Source organism: Misgurnus anguillicaudatus, chromosome 9 (genome assembly GCF_027580225.2).
Source record: "Misgurnus anguillicaudatus chromosome 9, ASM2758022v2, whole genome shotgun sequence".
NCBI lineage: Eukaryota > Metazoa > Chordata > Actinopteri > Cypriniformes > Cobitidae > Misgurnus > Misgurnus anguillicaudatus.
This window is the reverse complement of record NC_073345.2, coordinates 14,035,890-14,054,254: the sequence shown is the minus strand read 5'-3', so window position 1 is coordinate 14,054,254 and position 18,365 is coordinate 14,035,890. Positions and strand designations below refer to the sequence as shown.

The 18,365-nt window shown below is 36.3% G+C and overlaps 1 protein-coding gene across 2 annotated transcripts; it reads left to right on the top strand.

Moving 5' to 3' along the window:
- The first annotated feature begins 983 nt into the window (after positions 1-983).
- On the top strand, positions 984-18,205 carry ndfip1l (Nedd4 family interacting protein 1, like). Of its 2 annotated transcripts, XM_073871156.1 has the most exons (9): positions 984-1,189; positions 5,729-5,821; positions 6,214-6,339; positions 6,495-6,545; positions 10,976-11,063; positions 11,367-11,491; positions 11,757-11,823; positions 15,603-15,708; positions 17,087-18,205. In XM_073871156.1, exons 1-8 carry the CDS (start codon positions 1,160-1,162, stop codon positions 15,704-15,706), a joined length of 684 nt encoding a protein of 227 aa, XP_073727257.1. In that variant the 5' UTR covers positions 984-1,159; the 3' UTR covers positions 15,707-15,708; positions 17,087-18,205. The 2 variants fall into 2 exon arrangements, with proteins under 2 accessions (XP_073727257.1, XP_073727258.1); XM_073871157.1 differs by lacking the exon at positions 6,495-6,545 and having other exon boundaries at positions 987-1,189.
- Positions 18,206-18,365: the final 160 nt, after the last annotated feature.

Sequence of the window (18,365 nt, the reverse complement as noted above, 5' to 3'; positions counted from 1 at the left end):
AAGGGATAGTTCACCCAAAAATTATTTTCTTTACCATTTTCTCATCCTCACGTTGTTTTAAACCTTATGAATTCCTTTTTCTGACGAACACAAAAGAAGATATTTTAATAAATGATGGTAAGCACACAGATGGTACCCACTGAATCCATCGTATTTGTTTTTTACCTACTATGGAAATCAGTGGTTACATTCAGCTGTGTGCTTACCATCATTTATCAAACTACTCTCTTGTGTTAATCAGAAATAATAAATTCATACAGGTTTAAAACAACACGAGGATAAGAAAATTATGACAAGACTTTTCATTTTTGGGTGAACTATCTATTTAATCTAACACCCAACAATTAGTTTTATTGTGTAAAATATGATGAGGCTTATTTTTTTTTCTTTTTGGATTGAACGTCCTAAATCAGTAGTTTAATTTAATTGCGTATATTACTCATAATAATATAAATAGGTTCAAAATATTAATAATTTTCTGAAAATAAGTTCACGCATTATAGACATAGTAAAAATAGTACAGTGACTACAGTTACTAACAGCAATTTAATCACTTACTGATATTTTACCCACCCTCATATTTTTTTCCAAAAATGAATTTGTTTTGGTGACACAAGCTTTCAGTGCCGAAGACAAACAGTGCCGACCTATTGCATTACACAGCAAAAAACAGCAATAATGAACAAATAATGCAATACGGTACAGTAATGGAATATACAAATTATATAAATTAACCTATATGGCTATTTTACAGATATATTAATAGTGATATATTAAAGGTGATATATTACAGCAAGATGTGAATATTTAGTTTTAATCTATCTTAATTTCATTTTACTTGCACTAAATATATTAATGTCATTAACATATTTAGTTCAAGTAAGCATGACTAAGATTTTAAGTGGACAAGAAAAAATTAAGACATAGATGAAATGAACACAAAGATGGAAAATAATCTGATGTTACTGTAGTGCTTGTTGTGTGCAGCGCCAGCGGAGGCGCTAGAGAGAGAGAGATCATCACTGACAGACTTCACAGATCTGATCTCGTGAGGGCTGTGGCTTTGTCATTAACGTGTTATATAATTTCATTCAGGCTGTTTGCATCTTAAATCGTTTGTATACAGTAGTTCTTTTGATCCGTCTTGAGCTGTTTGAGGATGGCTGAGTCAAGTGGGAGATATCAGCAGGTGAGTAAGCACCACGGTGCCTTTGCGGATCTGTGTACATGACAGACGCGCCCCCGGCCTGAGAGTTTTCAGGAAACACCAAGGCTTTGACGGAACGCAGGCCGCACTGTTTTGAAATGAATAGCGTAACGTTAGCCATTTAAACATTTGCGTACGTTAACCGTTACCTAACATAACAAACAGCCTACACCTCAACACATTTATTTGTTAACTAGTTATTAGTCATTTAAACACTTATATTTGGCACTCAAATATTTGACTTGTTAGCCAATGCAGAATTTTGGTTTAACTTTTCTTAAGGTTTTGTGCACAGTGTTTTCGTAGGTATAATGTGGTAAATTGTGTAAATGAACCAGAATCAAACAATGCTATTAAAATTTAATTCATATGTACTAAGAAGAAGCGCCTGATATTTACTTGGCAGGAATATTTACTAGTTTCAATATTTACAGACTCCTTACACTGCTGAAGGGTCCAGCTGAGACCGGCATGAGCTGGTGAGCTGGTTTTTTAGCAGGTCTCACAGCTTGGTTTTAGCTGGTGTAGCAAGCTGGTCTAGCTGTATTTTGGTCACTTTTTAAGCTGGTCTAGCTGTGTTTTGGTCACCTTTAAGCTGGTCTAGCTGGCTAGGCTGGAAGACCAGGTGACACATCAGCTTTACCAGGCTTGGAGGACCAGCTACTGCCATCTTAAACCAAAACCAGCTTCCAGCTTATGATGGTCTTTGCTGGATTTTTCAGTAGGGTAATATCTGATTTGATCAGTGCTTTATAAATCGGGGGTCACGAGATGTTTCAAAGGCCCCCCAGTTTTATGACATTTTATAAAATACATACATTTATTATAAATCCAGCAGCATTACGTGGTATAATTTAGTATGTTTTGTTTAAATCAATAGTAGGCAGTGCCTGCCATCGCCATAGAGACAGGGGGGGGCAATCCATCTGTCTCCATTGACTTTGTATTGCGAGAGGCTGCCTCCTTGTAATTTCTGGCTTATAACATAAAGCAGAATAATGCCTAAAAGCTGCTGTGTGACGGCGATGTACAGGTAACAAGGCTAAAAAGCCAGAAATATGTTTTCATGAGCTGTCGACTCCAAGAGCGAGCCTTTAAAGTCACAAAAGTGGATGAAGGCAACTTTTCGTAGTCCTATTATTATTAGAACTACGCCCACTGGAGGGAAACGTAGTCGGCGATCCACTTTTTTGTCTTTAAACGCTTGTTTTTTGGGGTCGACACCTTGAAAATATGTGTTTCTGGGTTTTTTGGCTTGTTGGCTGTGCACCTTGTCGCGCAGCGGCTTTTGGGCATTGTTCTGTTTTTTGTTGTGGGCCGGAAATGACAAGGAGGCAGCCTCGGGTAGTGCAAAGTGATTAGAGATGATTGGAAGATGCCAGTTAGCTATTTTAAACAATTACTACTTTGCGGTCGGGTTAGTTGAAAACTGGTTGTTTATACATTGACCGTGCATCACTGAAAAAATTGAATAATAGAAAAATAGAGTAATGGTGACAGCCCTAAATCCAATGTAGAGATATATGCAGTATAGTCCACGCATTTAAAGTGTTTTAGCATGTAGATCTTGTCGGCTTTATCATTTTAAAAGTAGATCACCACACAAAAAAGTCTGGACACCCCTGCTGCTGTATGCAATGCGAGTGAGGGCCGGGTGATGCGAGGGGGAGTTTGGGCAAAATTGTTCAACACAAACAATTTGATCATCCACTTAAAAAATAAGCATCCCGAAGCTCACAAAGAATATGGGAAATCAGCTAATTGATGACATTTTGCACATGGGTAAATGTGCCTAATCAGTCATTTCTGGAAATAAATTACAAAAGTAAAAAAAAAGTGTTTTGGAAAATAGCTCTTTAATTGATTATCATAAAAAATGTGTTTTCTATACAGGGATCTGTATTGGCCATAACAGACAAGAGTCATATCGGTATCGGCCAAACTTTTCACATCGGTGCATCACTAGTAAAGTCCTATCTACTTGAATGGAAAAAAGACAGATATCTATAAAATTGAGTGCTAAAATCACAATTAAATATTTTTCCGACCAATAATAAAACCCGACATCAACTGTACTAACTGTACCAGCTCAGAGTGTCCATGTTGAGCTTTCATGCCCCATTCATATTAATAAAAGTGCTCAATCTTGGTATACCCAAATCTTTGGTATCAACCAGAGCATCCCTAATGTATACAAAGAGGTAATACATTTCCATGTGAAATGCAAACCCAACACTGACTGAGAGTACGAAAACTCTTGAGTTTAAAGGTAGGGTTACATTAGTCATGGTCTTTTACACTTAAGTGTCACGCTTGATTTCAGGGCTGTTGTACATTGTGGTGAAGCTGAATTCAATCTTTTGGCATTTTGGACAGGTAGTGTTTATATTCGAGCCTACTGTCATACTTGTTAAAGAGATACTCCAGCCAAATATCAAAATTACCCCATGATGTACTTTCAGACAAAGACATTTGGAGTAATTTTGGTAAATGTCCTTGCTTTTCCAAGCTTATAATTAGTGATGCACCGATGTATCGGCCGCCGATATTTATCTGCCGATTTGTGATAAATTTGAAACCATCGGCATATCAGCAATAGCACGAGAAAGGCCGATACCGATTGTTTATTAATTAACTGCATAAAGAAATCCATTATATGTAAAAAAAAAAAAATGAGTTCATGTTGTTAATAAAATAAATGCTGAATAGCAAAAACCACCTTTGAAGGCTGTCATACTGTCTTATATTTGTTTTAGCTTAATTTGTGCCTCTCTTATTATGTTGGTCAGTTGAATGTTAATTAGATCCAATCCATGTTCAGTAAAAATAATTTGATGCAGAAATAAACTAGCTAATAGACCAACTGTATAGTACGGTATAAAAGTGTTTAATATCGGTACCGACATCGGTATCGGCCAGAAGTTGTCTGTTTAAATCGGTATCGGCCCAAAGAAATCCTATCGGTGCATTCCTACTTATAATGGGAGAAAACAGGGATCAAGGAACAACTTCTGACTTTGAAGCAACACTCTAAAAAACGATTCGTTGGCTGAACAACCATAACTTATGAAAGTAATTGGATTAAACACAAAAAACTTAGTATTTATAACTTTTCAACCTCTACTTAACATATTTAGTATGTGTAACACAAAAATTTAAGTTACCAGGTGAACTTAAATGTATCCAAAAATAAAATGAAAAAACATAAGTAATGCTAACTACTAAAACAATTGCATCAAAATTAAGTAAATCTAGCATAACATTTTAAGTAACTATAGAGCCACGTGATTTCCCATGATGCCTTTCCAGCCAAAAATTATGACATCTGTCGTAGCCATTTTGTGAAGCACATGCCCTGTAAAAAATCCAACTTCAAAATTTTCTTTTAACAAAAAACAAAGTTTTTCTTGTTGAAGGGCATCAGTTCCTTAATTTGTGTTCACTGAATGAAATAAGCATAATCATCCTGCTAACAAATATCATTTGTTGACTGGAGTTTTAAGTTTTTGTCCAATTTGTTTACCCAACTTGCCAAATTGAGTAATCTGAACAAGCAATTTAAAAAACCAATGGTCTGAATAGTTCCCAGCATGCATTGCAACACATTCACTTCTTTAGTTAATATTTACTAAAAAAAGATGACTGTTTTAATGTTTGCTGGGTTTATTTATGTTGATATTTTGTTAATGTTAGTTATATGTTGTATTTAGAGTTATTTTGAAAAAATTATGTTTGTTCATTGTTACCATGATTGAGAAGTGTGTGCTCAGTGTAGAGAGCAATACAGTGAGTTAGCGCGCATCATTGTTGCCTCACAGCAAAAAGGTCTCTGATTCAAGCAAGAGCTAAGTCAGACAAAGACTTTGTTTGACCTTTCTGTGTACACTCCCACAGTCCAAAACATGCAGATTAGCTGAATTGGGTATACTAAATTGCTCCAACTTCACTCTAAAATATGTGTTGGATTTACTTAAAATATATATGCACCATTTTTGCAGCACACTTTTTAAGTAATCCCAACTTGGAATAATTTTACTTAAAATAAACAAGAAAATATGTGTCATATGAACTAAAATATTTGAGTTCATCATCATTCTTTACTTAAAAATTTAAGTACATAAAACACAGGTTTTCTTGTTAATTTTGAGTAAAACCATCAAAGTTGAGAACACTTAAAAAGTGTGATGCAAAAATGGTGCACATATATCCCAAGCAAATCCAACACATCATTTTTTAGAGTGAAGCTAGATATGACAGTTTATAAAGTTTAAAGTCTGGATATTTTTCTTACAAAAGTTTCTTTCTTTTTTTGTGGGTTTAAAGTTGTTGTTACCTGATCACTGTTTTCTACCATTATAAAGATTGGAAGAGCAAGGACATTTGCTGGAGTAACTCCAAAAGTGCTTGTCTGTAAGAAAATGAACATACAGTATGTATCTCCGATTGCTTGTATTGACCTATGTATCTCAGAAGCAAAGATCAAAATGTCATGCAGCCAATGATTTCTTTTTGTGTCCTCAGCTGCCCAATGAGGACGAGCCAGAGGAGGGCTCTCAGGTGGCCACTGATGCCCCGCCCCCTTACAGCAGTATTGCAGCAGACGGCGAAGCTTATGCATAATTCTCATTGAAATGTCTTTTACGACAGGGGTTTGTCAGTTTTTGGTCAGATTTAAAAAGCAATTTGGTGCAGTGTATGTAGATAAAAACGGCTCAATCCAAGATAATAAGAAACACGAATCATGCAAAACGTACTGGGTTTAGAATCTTTATATGGTCATTCAAGAGTTGGATTTTGTAAATATTGGATATAACTTTACACAGACAAGCTTAGTAAGAGTATAACAAGATTATTTTTTCATGATTCACAACATGATCATATAGATCTTAACTTGTATTGAATGCTTAAATATTTTTCCTGATAATTTTCTTTTTTTAAATAATTTTTTTGTTAATTATGAACAATCAATATGCCAAAATAAGTTTTTTTCTCTCCTCACAGCTTATTTTGATTACAAAGATGATGCAGCATTCCCCAAACCCCCGTCCTACAACGTAGCCACCTCTCTTCCATCATATGATGAGGCAGAGAGAACCAAAGCAGAGTCTACCATGCCACTGGTGTCAAGCCGAGTAAGTACCGCACCCTCGCTTAATGTAACCAGATCTGTGATGGCACACCGTGTTCTGTTTAGATTTAAATGGGTTAACAGGAAATGCTGTATTAACATGAAGTAGTTTCCCCTATTCACTGCTCTGTTCTTCTGCCACACGCTGCATGCATACAGCACAGGGAACGTCTGGACACATTTAATGATGAAACTCGGTGTGCTTTGGAGGTACAGTAAAATAATGTGTGAGATGTAAAGTGTGATAGTGTTGGTTGAGACCCCAGTGTCCTCCTTCTCGAATCACAGGGTTGTACAAGCGTAGGGAGAGTAGTGCAGATTTTTCATATCAAAGTCCATGTAAAAATAGATTTACAAAGAGTTGATTTACAGTCTATTGATTATCCGGCTTACGGGTGCTCTGTTCTGCTGCCCGGCTGATTTGAGCCGAACCACAAAACCCAAATTATGCCCTGACAACACTGATTGGCTGGTGGGACTAGAAGATTGTGCACTGTCGACTAACCGATAGCATCTGTCTGATACCCGTGTGACTTTAGACAGATGAGACATGTAAACACATCTCTATTTAACTTGCCTCGCCCCGTCACGGAAATAATAGAGACTATTATTCCTAAACACCTGAAGATCTAATGAAGAGAGTAAAATGTGGGAAAGTTCTTCAAGTGCTCTACTTTTATTTTTACCGTTTTTGCTGTTTGCTGTTGATGACTATATGTCTTCTGGGTGTCTACAAAATGTGCCCTTTAGTGTCTGTTTTGCTGTTTTTGTGTGCTGTCTTTCTGTGAACTCTTCAACACGTCAAATAAAGGTCATCTCCTGTCATTATACTGTGAACATTTTTATCTTTGTCTTTTGAAAGGTCTTCTGATTTTCTCTTGTGTTTTAGGCTACATTTACATAACAACGTAGTAAAATAGTTTTACTTTAAGTTTTTAAAAAATTTCACATGCACACAATAACGCTGTCAGAAAGTACACAAATCTCTTAAAACTAAATTGTATTATACATGCCAGGCTAGTAGATGGCAGACCTGCCAACCTTTACGCATTTTGCGTAACAGATACGCATTTAGACACCAAACTACGCTGCTACGATTTGTCACTTCAAAATACGCGAAAAGCCTTTGATGACTTTGATTTAAACTGTATATGCATTTGCGCACTAGGCAACTCATCTATGAGTGTCTATGAGTCTACCGCATTGGGCAGCAACCTGTTGGGAAAAGACGACGTCGACCAATCATAGCGCTAGATTTAAACTCTTCAAAGCGGAGAGTGGGGAGCCGTCGCGACTCTCAATGAATAACGAAAATAACGAAATTGTTCTTCATCTCGGTCCATCTTCATACTGTGACTTGTTTTACAAGGGAGGATGGTTCTAAACACCGTTTTTAAAGGTAAATGGGCAGGGTATGGGAATTGTGAATTGCATCCATTGTAATAAGCCTGCCAACCAGGGGCGTCTAGACCCCTTTTACTGTTGCACGTGCCCTAGTGTAAATCTGTTGTACCCAGTGTCCTATGTTGTGCCTCAAGTTTAAGTTTTTAGTTTATTTGCCAGTATATTCATTGTTAATCGCGGCAAAACTGAGCTATATGAACCGTAATTCACGGTTGTAAACGCGGTGCCGTCCCACAAGACAAACTGGCGCGAGCACGCAGAAATCGATGTCCGCGAGCGGAGCGTCTGTGTTTACTTTTTGTAACACTCAGCCGCCGCTCACTCAGAAGAGCATGTGAGACACGCGAGAAAACATGACAAAACAAAAGTACGTTTCTAAATAATATCAATCTTATTCTTACTCGATTGTTACTGGCTTCTGTCAATGTACATCCGATTTTTTTGTGCAGAGCAGGGAAATAGAAGCAGGAAGCATATGATGAGGGAGGTCAAACGAACTATATGCTCAGCCAGTCAAAACCAAGTATAGAGGTTTGCATTATTGCTGAGAAAAACAATGTTTGTGTACTGTTCTGTATTGTCAGATATGAAATTACTGTTTAGTTCACTAGATCTACTTTAGGACACTACATAAACAGTTGGCATTACTGCTGAAAAAAACAGTATTCCAGCAAGACCAGCATATTTTGTGTTTTGTTGCTGGTTTGCTGGTGACCATCAGCATGGACCAGCTTAATTCTCATGATGATTTGGTGCTGGTTTGGCTGGTGGTCATCAGCATACCAGCACCACCAAGACCAGCATATGTTGTGTTTTGGTGCTGTATGCTGGTGACCACCAGCTAAACCAGCATGAGAATTATGCTGGTTTATGCTGTTTTTTCAGCAGGTTTAAACACTATGCAGATAATATACACAAAAGGATCATCCACATATGTTTTTTATTGTATTAGCAGCTAAGTAATGTTATTGTAAATTTTTGTAAAAGACTCATTATCATCAGTACTGTAGAATGCAAATCAGCTAACATGCCATTTATGCATTAAAACATATTAATTCTATTTATGTTAGGTATGTTAAAGAAAAAGTAGTGGTAGGCATGCTGTGCCCCATTAGAGGTTCATGTCAACAAGCCTGCTGGAATATAAAGCAAGGACATAGCATGCTATTTGTGGATTGTTATTTAAAATGTCCCATGTATTTAAGACATATGCCATAGTCGTTTTTGTTAAATAGGCATATTTTGGGGGATTGCCTTTTCATTAAAAGAGTTCTTCATAGCCTACTTGTATGTTGAAAGACTAGAAATTGTGGTGAGTTGGAACTATGTGCTTAGTAATAAGTTGTAGTAATAAGTGATAAGTGAGCATGTGAACTCAATCACTACTGATCAGCAAATGTTCCTGACCTCGCGCCGCGCCCCCGGGATAAGTTGCTACTCAAAAAAATTTTCCAAGGTTGGCAGGTCTGAGATGGTGATGTGAAAATTAGGTCGGTCTAGTGATATCACATCTTGTTTGGTCCAAGTACGTTCATACATCAGTTGAACCACACCAGGATGTTTGGAAGCAGACTAGGGCTGTAACGATATATCGCGTGTCCCATTAAAAAGACCTGTCTAAAATCGAATCTGCATTGCGATTGGGTGTTTCATGCGCAGCTTGTGCGTGTACTATGGCATTTTGGACAGTAAGATGTCCGTTATCAATCTAAAATCATTATGAGTTGGAGTCGTTTATAACGTGCATTTAAAAAAGCAACACTCTTTAAACAAAGTCATTCAAAATATTCTTTATTATCATGAAAATACCTGAAACAATTTGAAGAACAGCTAAATAAATATTCCTGGAGACATTTCCTGAAATAGGGTTTGTAGGGATGCACGATATATCGGCCGACATATCGTTATCGGCCGATAACTGCTTATTTTTAATATTATCGGTTATCGGTCTGATAGCAAAATTAGGCCGATAAATGAAAGCCGATAAATTATGGATTATTTTGGTTTGTTGAACCACTTCACTTGCTCATAGCTGGCCATGTGGAGTTTTGATTGGTGCTTTCTGTGACATAGCACGAAGATGAAACGTGTTGCGGGCTTAAGAAGAGTATGCTAGTCTAGCGCAAAGACAAGATGTCCGCGGTCTGCGAGTTTTTCATTGTGTAAATAATATATTTATCGGCCTATGGATATCGGTTATCGCCCCCCAAATGTAAAGAGTTATCGATATCGGCCGAAATTTCCATATCAGTGCATCCCTAGTTTGTAACGCTACTTCTGTGGCACAAGTGGCGGTTCTGCACGAGTGCGCCCCCTGGCTTTTGGATGTGGCGGCATTTCACCGTAATTCATTCAAATTAATGCATTGAGAAAACACGCATTTGCACGATAAATCGTTACAGCCCTAAAGCAGACAGAGACCCACCTTTTCATTCGTCATGGTTCACTTGTTTAGTATGCACCAAAGTTCGGGTGGTGGCATTCACTTTTACACAAATGAACCGCACCAACAAAGCAAGAGCTATACTTGTCAAATATCAAACTAGTGTTGGTAATTTTTCTTTACTATACTAATATTTGAGTTCATAAAAATGAATATTTGTTTATTTAAATGACGTTAATTAAGACATATGTTTTTCAAATTTTATGTATTTTTCATTTTGTGAAAATTTCACACAAAGCTTATAACTAGGAAAATCCACAAATAATATTTTGTATATATATATAAAAATTTTAACCAATAAAATATGTGTAAAAATAATAAGTTGTCAAAACTATGAAATAACTAGTGATGCACTGAAACTTCGGTCTTTGAAAAATTAGTAATGCACTTTCGGACCAGAATTTTTATTTTGGTGCTTCACTAGAAACAACAAAAATGTATAATAAATTAAAACTGAATTTTCTCATCTTCAGTGTTGTCACACTGTTCTCTTATCATTTTATCAAGCAACTTCTTGGAGTCTTACCCTGATATTATTTTTGTGGCTGCTTTTTTTTATTATTCAGTCAACGTTATCCATTTCATCCATTTAAATAAAAAAATTCAACCACGATTCTCAGATTCTCATGCGTGTCATTCGTTTTTTTTTTTTTTTTGCCCAGCTATAGTTTTGCAGATGTGTTTTTCAGATCATGGGAAATATTTCAGTCAGGTTACCCTAAAAGCTTGACCCGTAGTGTTCCTCTCTATCATGTACTCTTGATAATAACACAATTTGATAATTTTGCTGCAGGATGAGGACTTTGTGGCGAGAGATGACTTCGAGGACGCGGACCAGCTGCGGATAGGCAATGACGGCATTTTCATGTTGACGTTTTTCAGTAAGTATTTTCAGCGATGATGCAGGCTTTGTTCTTTTATCTCCTTCCTACCAAACAGGATCCTTCAAACTGAAATGCTGGTTATGAGGGTCATGTTGAGGTTATTGTTGTTCGGTTGGCATCATGCAGGTACAGGAAATCTTTCTAGAGGAAACGTCTCTTATCTTGATCATAAATATATATGCTTAAAAAACAAAAATCTGACCCAAGCAACATCCGAAGACCATAAAATCGTCAATATGTCTATTTTAATTTAGGCCAGTGTGCAACCACCATCTAAAACTTAATGTGTTTTCCTCTCAGTGGCATTCCTCTTCAATTGGATCGGCTTCTTTCTGTCATTCTGTCTTACCACTTCAGCAGCTGGCCGTTATGGTGCGATATCTGGGTTTGGTCTCTCACTTATCAAATGGATCCTCATCGTACGGGTACGATTTCACCACAAGCTAGTAATTTTTAGACTAGAGGTTTTTTTTACAGGTAATATAAGTATTTTTTTAGCCATTACGGTGTAGATGGGTAGGTGAGACTATCATACTGCATTAGTAATCACAATAGCTGCATAATGAATGAATGATTCAATAGCCGGTGTCATGTATTGTGATATTCTTCTGACGTTACAAGTCCTGGCATGGCTGTTATCTTATCTGCTCTTCTTGATCTGTTTTTATCTCCGTTTCCTTGAATCTTCAGTTTTCTACGTATTTCCCTGGTTACTTTGATGGACAGTATTGGCTGTGGTGGGTGTTCCTGGCACTTGGTAAGTATAGCAACATCAACACACCCCCTGCTTCTCTTTTCCCTTGTGTTTTGCTCTTCTTAAATCAAAAGAAATGACTGACTTGTGTTAGGAATAGTTAAATTAAAATGGAAAAATTTTAATTTAGTTCACCAAAAAATTTAAATTAGCCCATTATTTGCTCACCTTAATGTCATCCTAGGTGTATATGACTTTAGCTGAACACATTTAGAGTTATGTTAAATAATAACTTGACTCTTCCTGGCCTTGTAATGGCACGTCGGCTCCATGCCGGTACGCAAGACAATCATTGGTTCTCGCAAATCTCATGTCTAGACTTCATAGGCATCTTGACGAAACACCAATGCCCAATAATTGTCTTACATGTGGAGCTGGCATGCCGCCATTTTAGACACAATTTGCTGTGTTGTTTACATTTAATCATGACTTCTTGATCTTTAAGTAAGCTCAAAATAAATTTTTTGTGTGAAATTAGGTTAATGTTATGTTGGATGTTGACATTTGTTAACATTAAAGTTTAGGGGTGTAACGGTACGCAAAAATCACGGTTCGGTGCGAACCCCGGGTTTGAAGCCACGGTTCGGTTCATTTTCGGTACAGTAAGGGAGAAATGCAAACATTAAACTGCAGGTTGTTTATTACTTTAAACTTTTTTTTACAATTTGTTTACACTTTTTTAAACACTTTATTAAAATATAACAGATAAAATATATATAAAATGAAAAAATAATAAATAAAATACTACTTCAAAGTTATTTTTTACATTATTTTATAACAGAAGGTAACTCTTATCTTAACCTTCTCTTAAACTTTTTCTACTAAAACCTTGAACTAACAAATTCAATTCCTGAATACATTTATGAACTATTAGCCTACATTTTTGCCACTAAATATTTTCTGTTTTGATTTATTTTGGATTGTTTAACTCACAGAATTGAATTGGCTATGTACCATCTCTGTATAAAAATAATATTACTGCTCTATGTGTAACAGCATAGCAAGCAACATGATGATATACTTATTATACATTCATTTTGAGATTAGTGAGCTGCATACATAGCCATCTTTGATCTTTTGCACGTTTCTCCTAATCTTTGCTTGTGTCATCAATGTAAGCTGTGACTTTACTTACGAACCCCTCCACAGCTGAGTAACAGCTGAGTAAGCCCGGGTTATAGCTCTTCTCTGTCCCGACCAGCTGATCGCATTGTGACAATGATATGATTGACGTGATATGCAGATGAAAAATCTGATCACGCATTCCTTATTCTTGCTGTCACAGAAAGCGCGTCTCATGAATGCGTAGCAACGAAAGACGTGCATCCTCTCACGCACTTTTGAAAGAACAAAGCAGCGCGTTGACACGCGTTTAACATGCGCTTTTAGATACGACACGTAAACGTTTACATCAATAATCAAACGGATATACAACTAAGTAAATAAAAATCTTTCTGCGGGTCGAATTATGTTATATATTTGACAGAAGACTTGCGCTGAACGCGGAGACTTCCGCCACTTAATATGTTCGTGCGGAAACGCACGTATTATGTTCCGCACAGGCGCACACAAAATGCATTCGGCCTTTCGGTGCACGTGCGCACCGTGCCGAAAGCCCTGAACCGAAACGGTCCGGTTCGAATACACGTACCGTTACACCCCTATTAAAGTTATTTGATCACATACAGGCATGATATCCCCTATAAACCACCTAATTTAAAAAATCTTTAACAGTTGACTACGTGTGCCCATATATGTTATAATTTATGGGTCAATGACAAAATAAGCTCCTAAAAACGTATTTAAAAATTATATTTTATAAATGGATGTAATGCTTATTTTTGAGTCAGTCATGAACAATTTGTTTAAAAAGTTTTATTTATTGAACAACATTTCAGTACATTTTGCTGATTTTACAGTATTTTTGATATCCCCATAAAAAAAATGTCAGGTGGTACAACGCAAATCATTAGGTGTTTCTCAATGTCAAGGAAGAATCCTCGGATGCCAGAATTTCGAGGATGCTACATCATCGACATCTGTCGAAGGAATGTTCCAATGTCGAGGATCCTCAAATTTTCAACCAAGGACTGAGTCCTTCGTTCGTAAAATATCCCATATACAGGAAAGGATGCATATGTGTAGCCTTCGCGCTCTGAAATCTCCCACAATCCTATGCGTGCAGCGCCGAAATCACACCTTTTCACTGACATAATGACGCAATGACGTGCACTTGCTAGCCTGTTCCATTTATGTGTTTCCCGAATGCTAAAAATGAGCCTTGTCTATCCTCTGAAGGAAGTAACTTGAAAGTACCATACCTGCCAAGGAGGCATCCTTGACATTGAGAAACACCTCTATTTGTCAGATCATTTATAATGCACTCCCTGTGTCATGTTGTTTGTTTATTTGTTATAGTGTTATAAACCTGAAAATAATTTGAAAAGTTTAAAAGAACTTTACCATAAAACAAACATTTGAGAAGTATACATTTAAGATATTTTTTTAAGTATAATAACAATTTTAGACAATCTTATCTTGCATTTATTGAAACTAAAATGACTAGCTATATAATTAGCTTATTAAAAATATTTAACTTATTGTTTTTAGTTTCTTCGGGGCTTTCATAGCAGTTGCACCCTTTGACTTTCTGGTTGCACCACCTGACCTCTGCAATGAATTTATTTACATTTAATAGACTTGGATGCTGTTATAAGCTTTTGCCTGCAATATCAAATTCATAAATATACTTTTTAAATACAATTAAAATGTGTTTGATAAAATAGCTTTTTTCTAGTTTTACATTGGTTGTACCACCTGACACAGAAAGTGTACCAGCCTACCCATTACATTACATCTACAAACTTTTCATTCAGCAATTAAGACCATCTTGGGTTGTCTGGATGATATAATGTTAACTTGTTTATACTTGTTCTCCTTATAAAAGGCCCATGATTGTGGCAGTACTCCTTTGACATTTGAGAACATCCACATTGTTGGACAAAGGTTTTTCAATTATCCTAACATCCAAACAACTACTGCTATTTGAAATTGTTTTTATAGGAACGGTTTCGAACATAAAATAATGCCAAAGTATCTTATTTTGAATTTGCCTTAAACTGCTCATTTGTACAAACGGTTGCCCCTCCTGTCATTTTACAAGTTTGAGATACAAAAACTAGTATTTATTATTAAAAAAATACAAAAAATGTATTTAAACAGGTTTTATTGAATAAAGTGACATGTCATAAAATGTATCTATATATTATTATACAGGGCTCCAGACTGCTACCAAATAGTCGCATTTTGCCACCAAAATTTGAGAGTGTGCCACTGAATTTTACATCCAGTCGTTCATGTGCGACCAGTAAATTTGACCTTTTTTTTGTGATGTGACACTGAATTTGAAACAGTACTTTCTGCATCTATCATCAAAGTATTTATTAGTAATACAGTGGAAATTAGTAGAAATGTGAATAATTGGTTAGCATGTTGATTTACGGTGTGTGCCCCTAAATTTTCTGGGTGTTCCCCCTAAAGTTTTCAGTTGGGGGCCACTGTGCTCCTAGTGAAAAAAGTTAGCCTGGAGCCCTGTTATAGTACACAATGCCCCCGGTCACAAAAATATGCATGTCATGTAATTTACCATTATAGATAAAATATAAAATCACATGATTGGCAATGTTTAATGAAAATTTGTTTGTTGGGTTAACTGAAAGGCAAAATAACTCGACATAAAGACTGATATGTTTACTAGTAATGTGAATTTCTTTGTCCTCCAGGCTTTCTGCTTTTCCTCAGAGGATTCATCAACTATGCCAAGATTCGCAAAATGGCAGATTCCTTTTCCACTCTTCCACGGACCAGAGTTCTCTTCATCTATTAAAGGTTCATATTTGGTATTTGATCTTACTTCCAAAGTATGTTTACTTTTTGAAAGTGAAGTTTGGATTCAGTTTTTTATTTACAACGGTTACATTTAAAGTCCACATGAAATCGTATTTATTGAATTCACATTCCTGGTATTATTGTGCACGATACATCAGTGCACACTATTCCGAATAAAAAAGTACACTGAAAAATTCCTTGTTGCACTTCAATTTTTAAATTTAATCAGCTTGAATTTACCATTCATTTCAACTCTCTTGACTAGTAAAGAGTTGCTGTAAATGATAAAAAATAAAGTTGAAATAACTTAGTCACAGTGAAACGAACGTAGCAATTGTCTTATGTGGAAATCATGATATATTTTTGAGTGAAACAGCTTCTGAAATGAAAAAAAAATGTAGGGCTGGACTTGAATTGGTCCATCGGGAATTGATTGGAAAATTGGAAGTTGGGTCATGTTGCTATTTGCTGCGTTCTTTTTCCGGGGCCCATCCTCTCATCACTGGTTGTGACCGGAAGTAAAGAGAGATTGTTTCGATGAGGGGAGGAGATTAGCATTTTTGATTAAAGAATATAAGGGCACATTAATAAAAAATGTATTTATATTTCATTGTGACTAAGTTAATTCAACTTTATTTTTAATATAGTTTATGGCAAGAAAGTTGAAATTAGTTGTCATATCAAATTGGTTAAACCTAAAAATTTAAGTGCAACAAGGACATTTTTACAGTGTAGAACAAACATACTGTTAGGCAAATATTTTATTAGTTAATGTAGTAAATGTAAACTAGTAAACTAATATCTGTTACTAATGGAGCTGTTATTTTGTTGTAGGTAATGAAGTCTTTCTAAAATAAATTATTGCAATAATTAAAAAAGTCAAATAATGTAATAGAGACTACAGTAATAAATTTGTCATGATTACTTAATTGTTTTTTATGTACTTCACAATTCATGCTATCACAGTTAGATCTGTGATAATTTGGTCTAAAACACTTTATTACACTCTCAGATATAAAGGTACAAAAGTTGAAAGTACCCTTTCAAAAAGGTACAACTTTGTAGCCAAAGTGTGCAAACTGGTACTTTAAAGGTAAATATTGGTAGTTCAAAGATACATATTTGTACCTAAATGGTTTCACTCGGAAGTACATCACATTACAAAAGTACGACTCGAATACCGTTTCCTGTTGGCTTTAAATTGCTTCCTGTAGCGTATTGGTCAAATATTGCTGCGATCGCAGTATAATCTGGTTTAGGAGCGAGACTAAGAATAGACTTGGCATGGCGAACCACTCCTGCACAGATGAAAAGAATGACTGGGCAGTTAGTCCAGTAAAGTAAGCACATGAATAATGATAATTTTCGTCTACTTCAGTCACTCGCTGGAAACGAAAACACAGTTACGGGCCTGCGCTGAGCCGTGGACCCAGCGGGAAAAGTGTATTTAAGAAAAAAATCCTTCCATCTGTAATCTACTCATCAGGAAGACTGTGGAATTCCAAAAAGAAAAGATGCTTTTTTTCGTTTGCTTTTGAATATGCCGGATGGCAAGATACTCTTTCTATGTTTTTAGATCTACAATAGTGACAGCTCGTTACCTGTTTAGTGGTTTGATGTTGAGTGCTATTTGCAAACAAGTCTGTTATGTATACAAAAATGATTAGTACTGGCATGCAATGCTCCCTTTTTACCAGTAGGGGGAAATCTTTCCTTTTCTTTTACTCCGATCTGCCCCCCCCACACTTTTTTCAGTCGTGACGTTTGACAGGAAAGCAACCAGTCACTGCTGGTCACCATTCATGCAGAGCTTTTCTCTTTGTGAATGGCAATGTGAGATGAATTGAATCTAAAGCAGTCAATGCTTTTCTTCTTTCTTTTACTGTTTCTCTCTCTCTCTACATGACATGAAATTAAAGTTAGTGTTTTTAAACTCAAACGGCTTCTTAAAGACCATAATTAAAACTGAGGTCATTGAATGCTTTTTACATGCATCCGGAAGGTATGTTAATGCCATTACTGAATGTCAATTGCATTACATTACAAAAACATCTCAACCTTTTCCAATCCAACCATACATTAAATGCAAAGAAGTATCCCAACATATAAATGTGCTACTGTATAAAACAAAGAGCACACAGCCTTTTGCACTAAATAAAATAATGTTCTCTGTAATCTCTTTCCTTTTATACCGCTCAACTGGTGGTACTGTACATTTCTGCAGTCTTTTGAATACACGTTTAGCGTGAACGTCTCTCCCCCAGCTAGTGCGGTGGCCACAATAGGGGCCTGTTTGATCTCTTTGTCTAATCATGCATGATTTTTGCTGCGGCTTGTCTGCTCTTGTCACCTTGGGTCTCGTCCACGACGCAGGAAGTTACTCTTTTGTACTCTGTTTTTCATGCAGCTCTGCGGTCACCCGGCGAATTCCAATGCCTGTGCACATGTATTTGCCTGTAAATAAGATACTGCTATTAAACGTCTACGGTGTTCAAAATCTGGTGGAAATGTTTTTTGTGGTCTTTTTCTTACAGACAATTCAGAATATAAGTAGGCTTTTAAAGGTTGTAACGAATCTTTGATAAAATCGAGTCCTGAAATTCGCTGTTTTTTTATTACACGTATTATAACTACTAAACCTAATGTTTTAAGACACG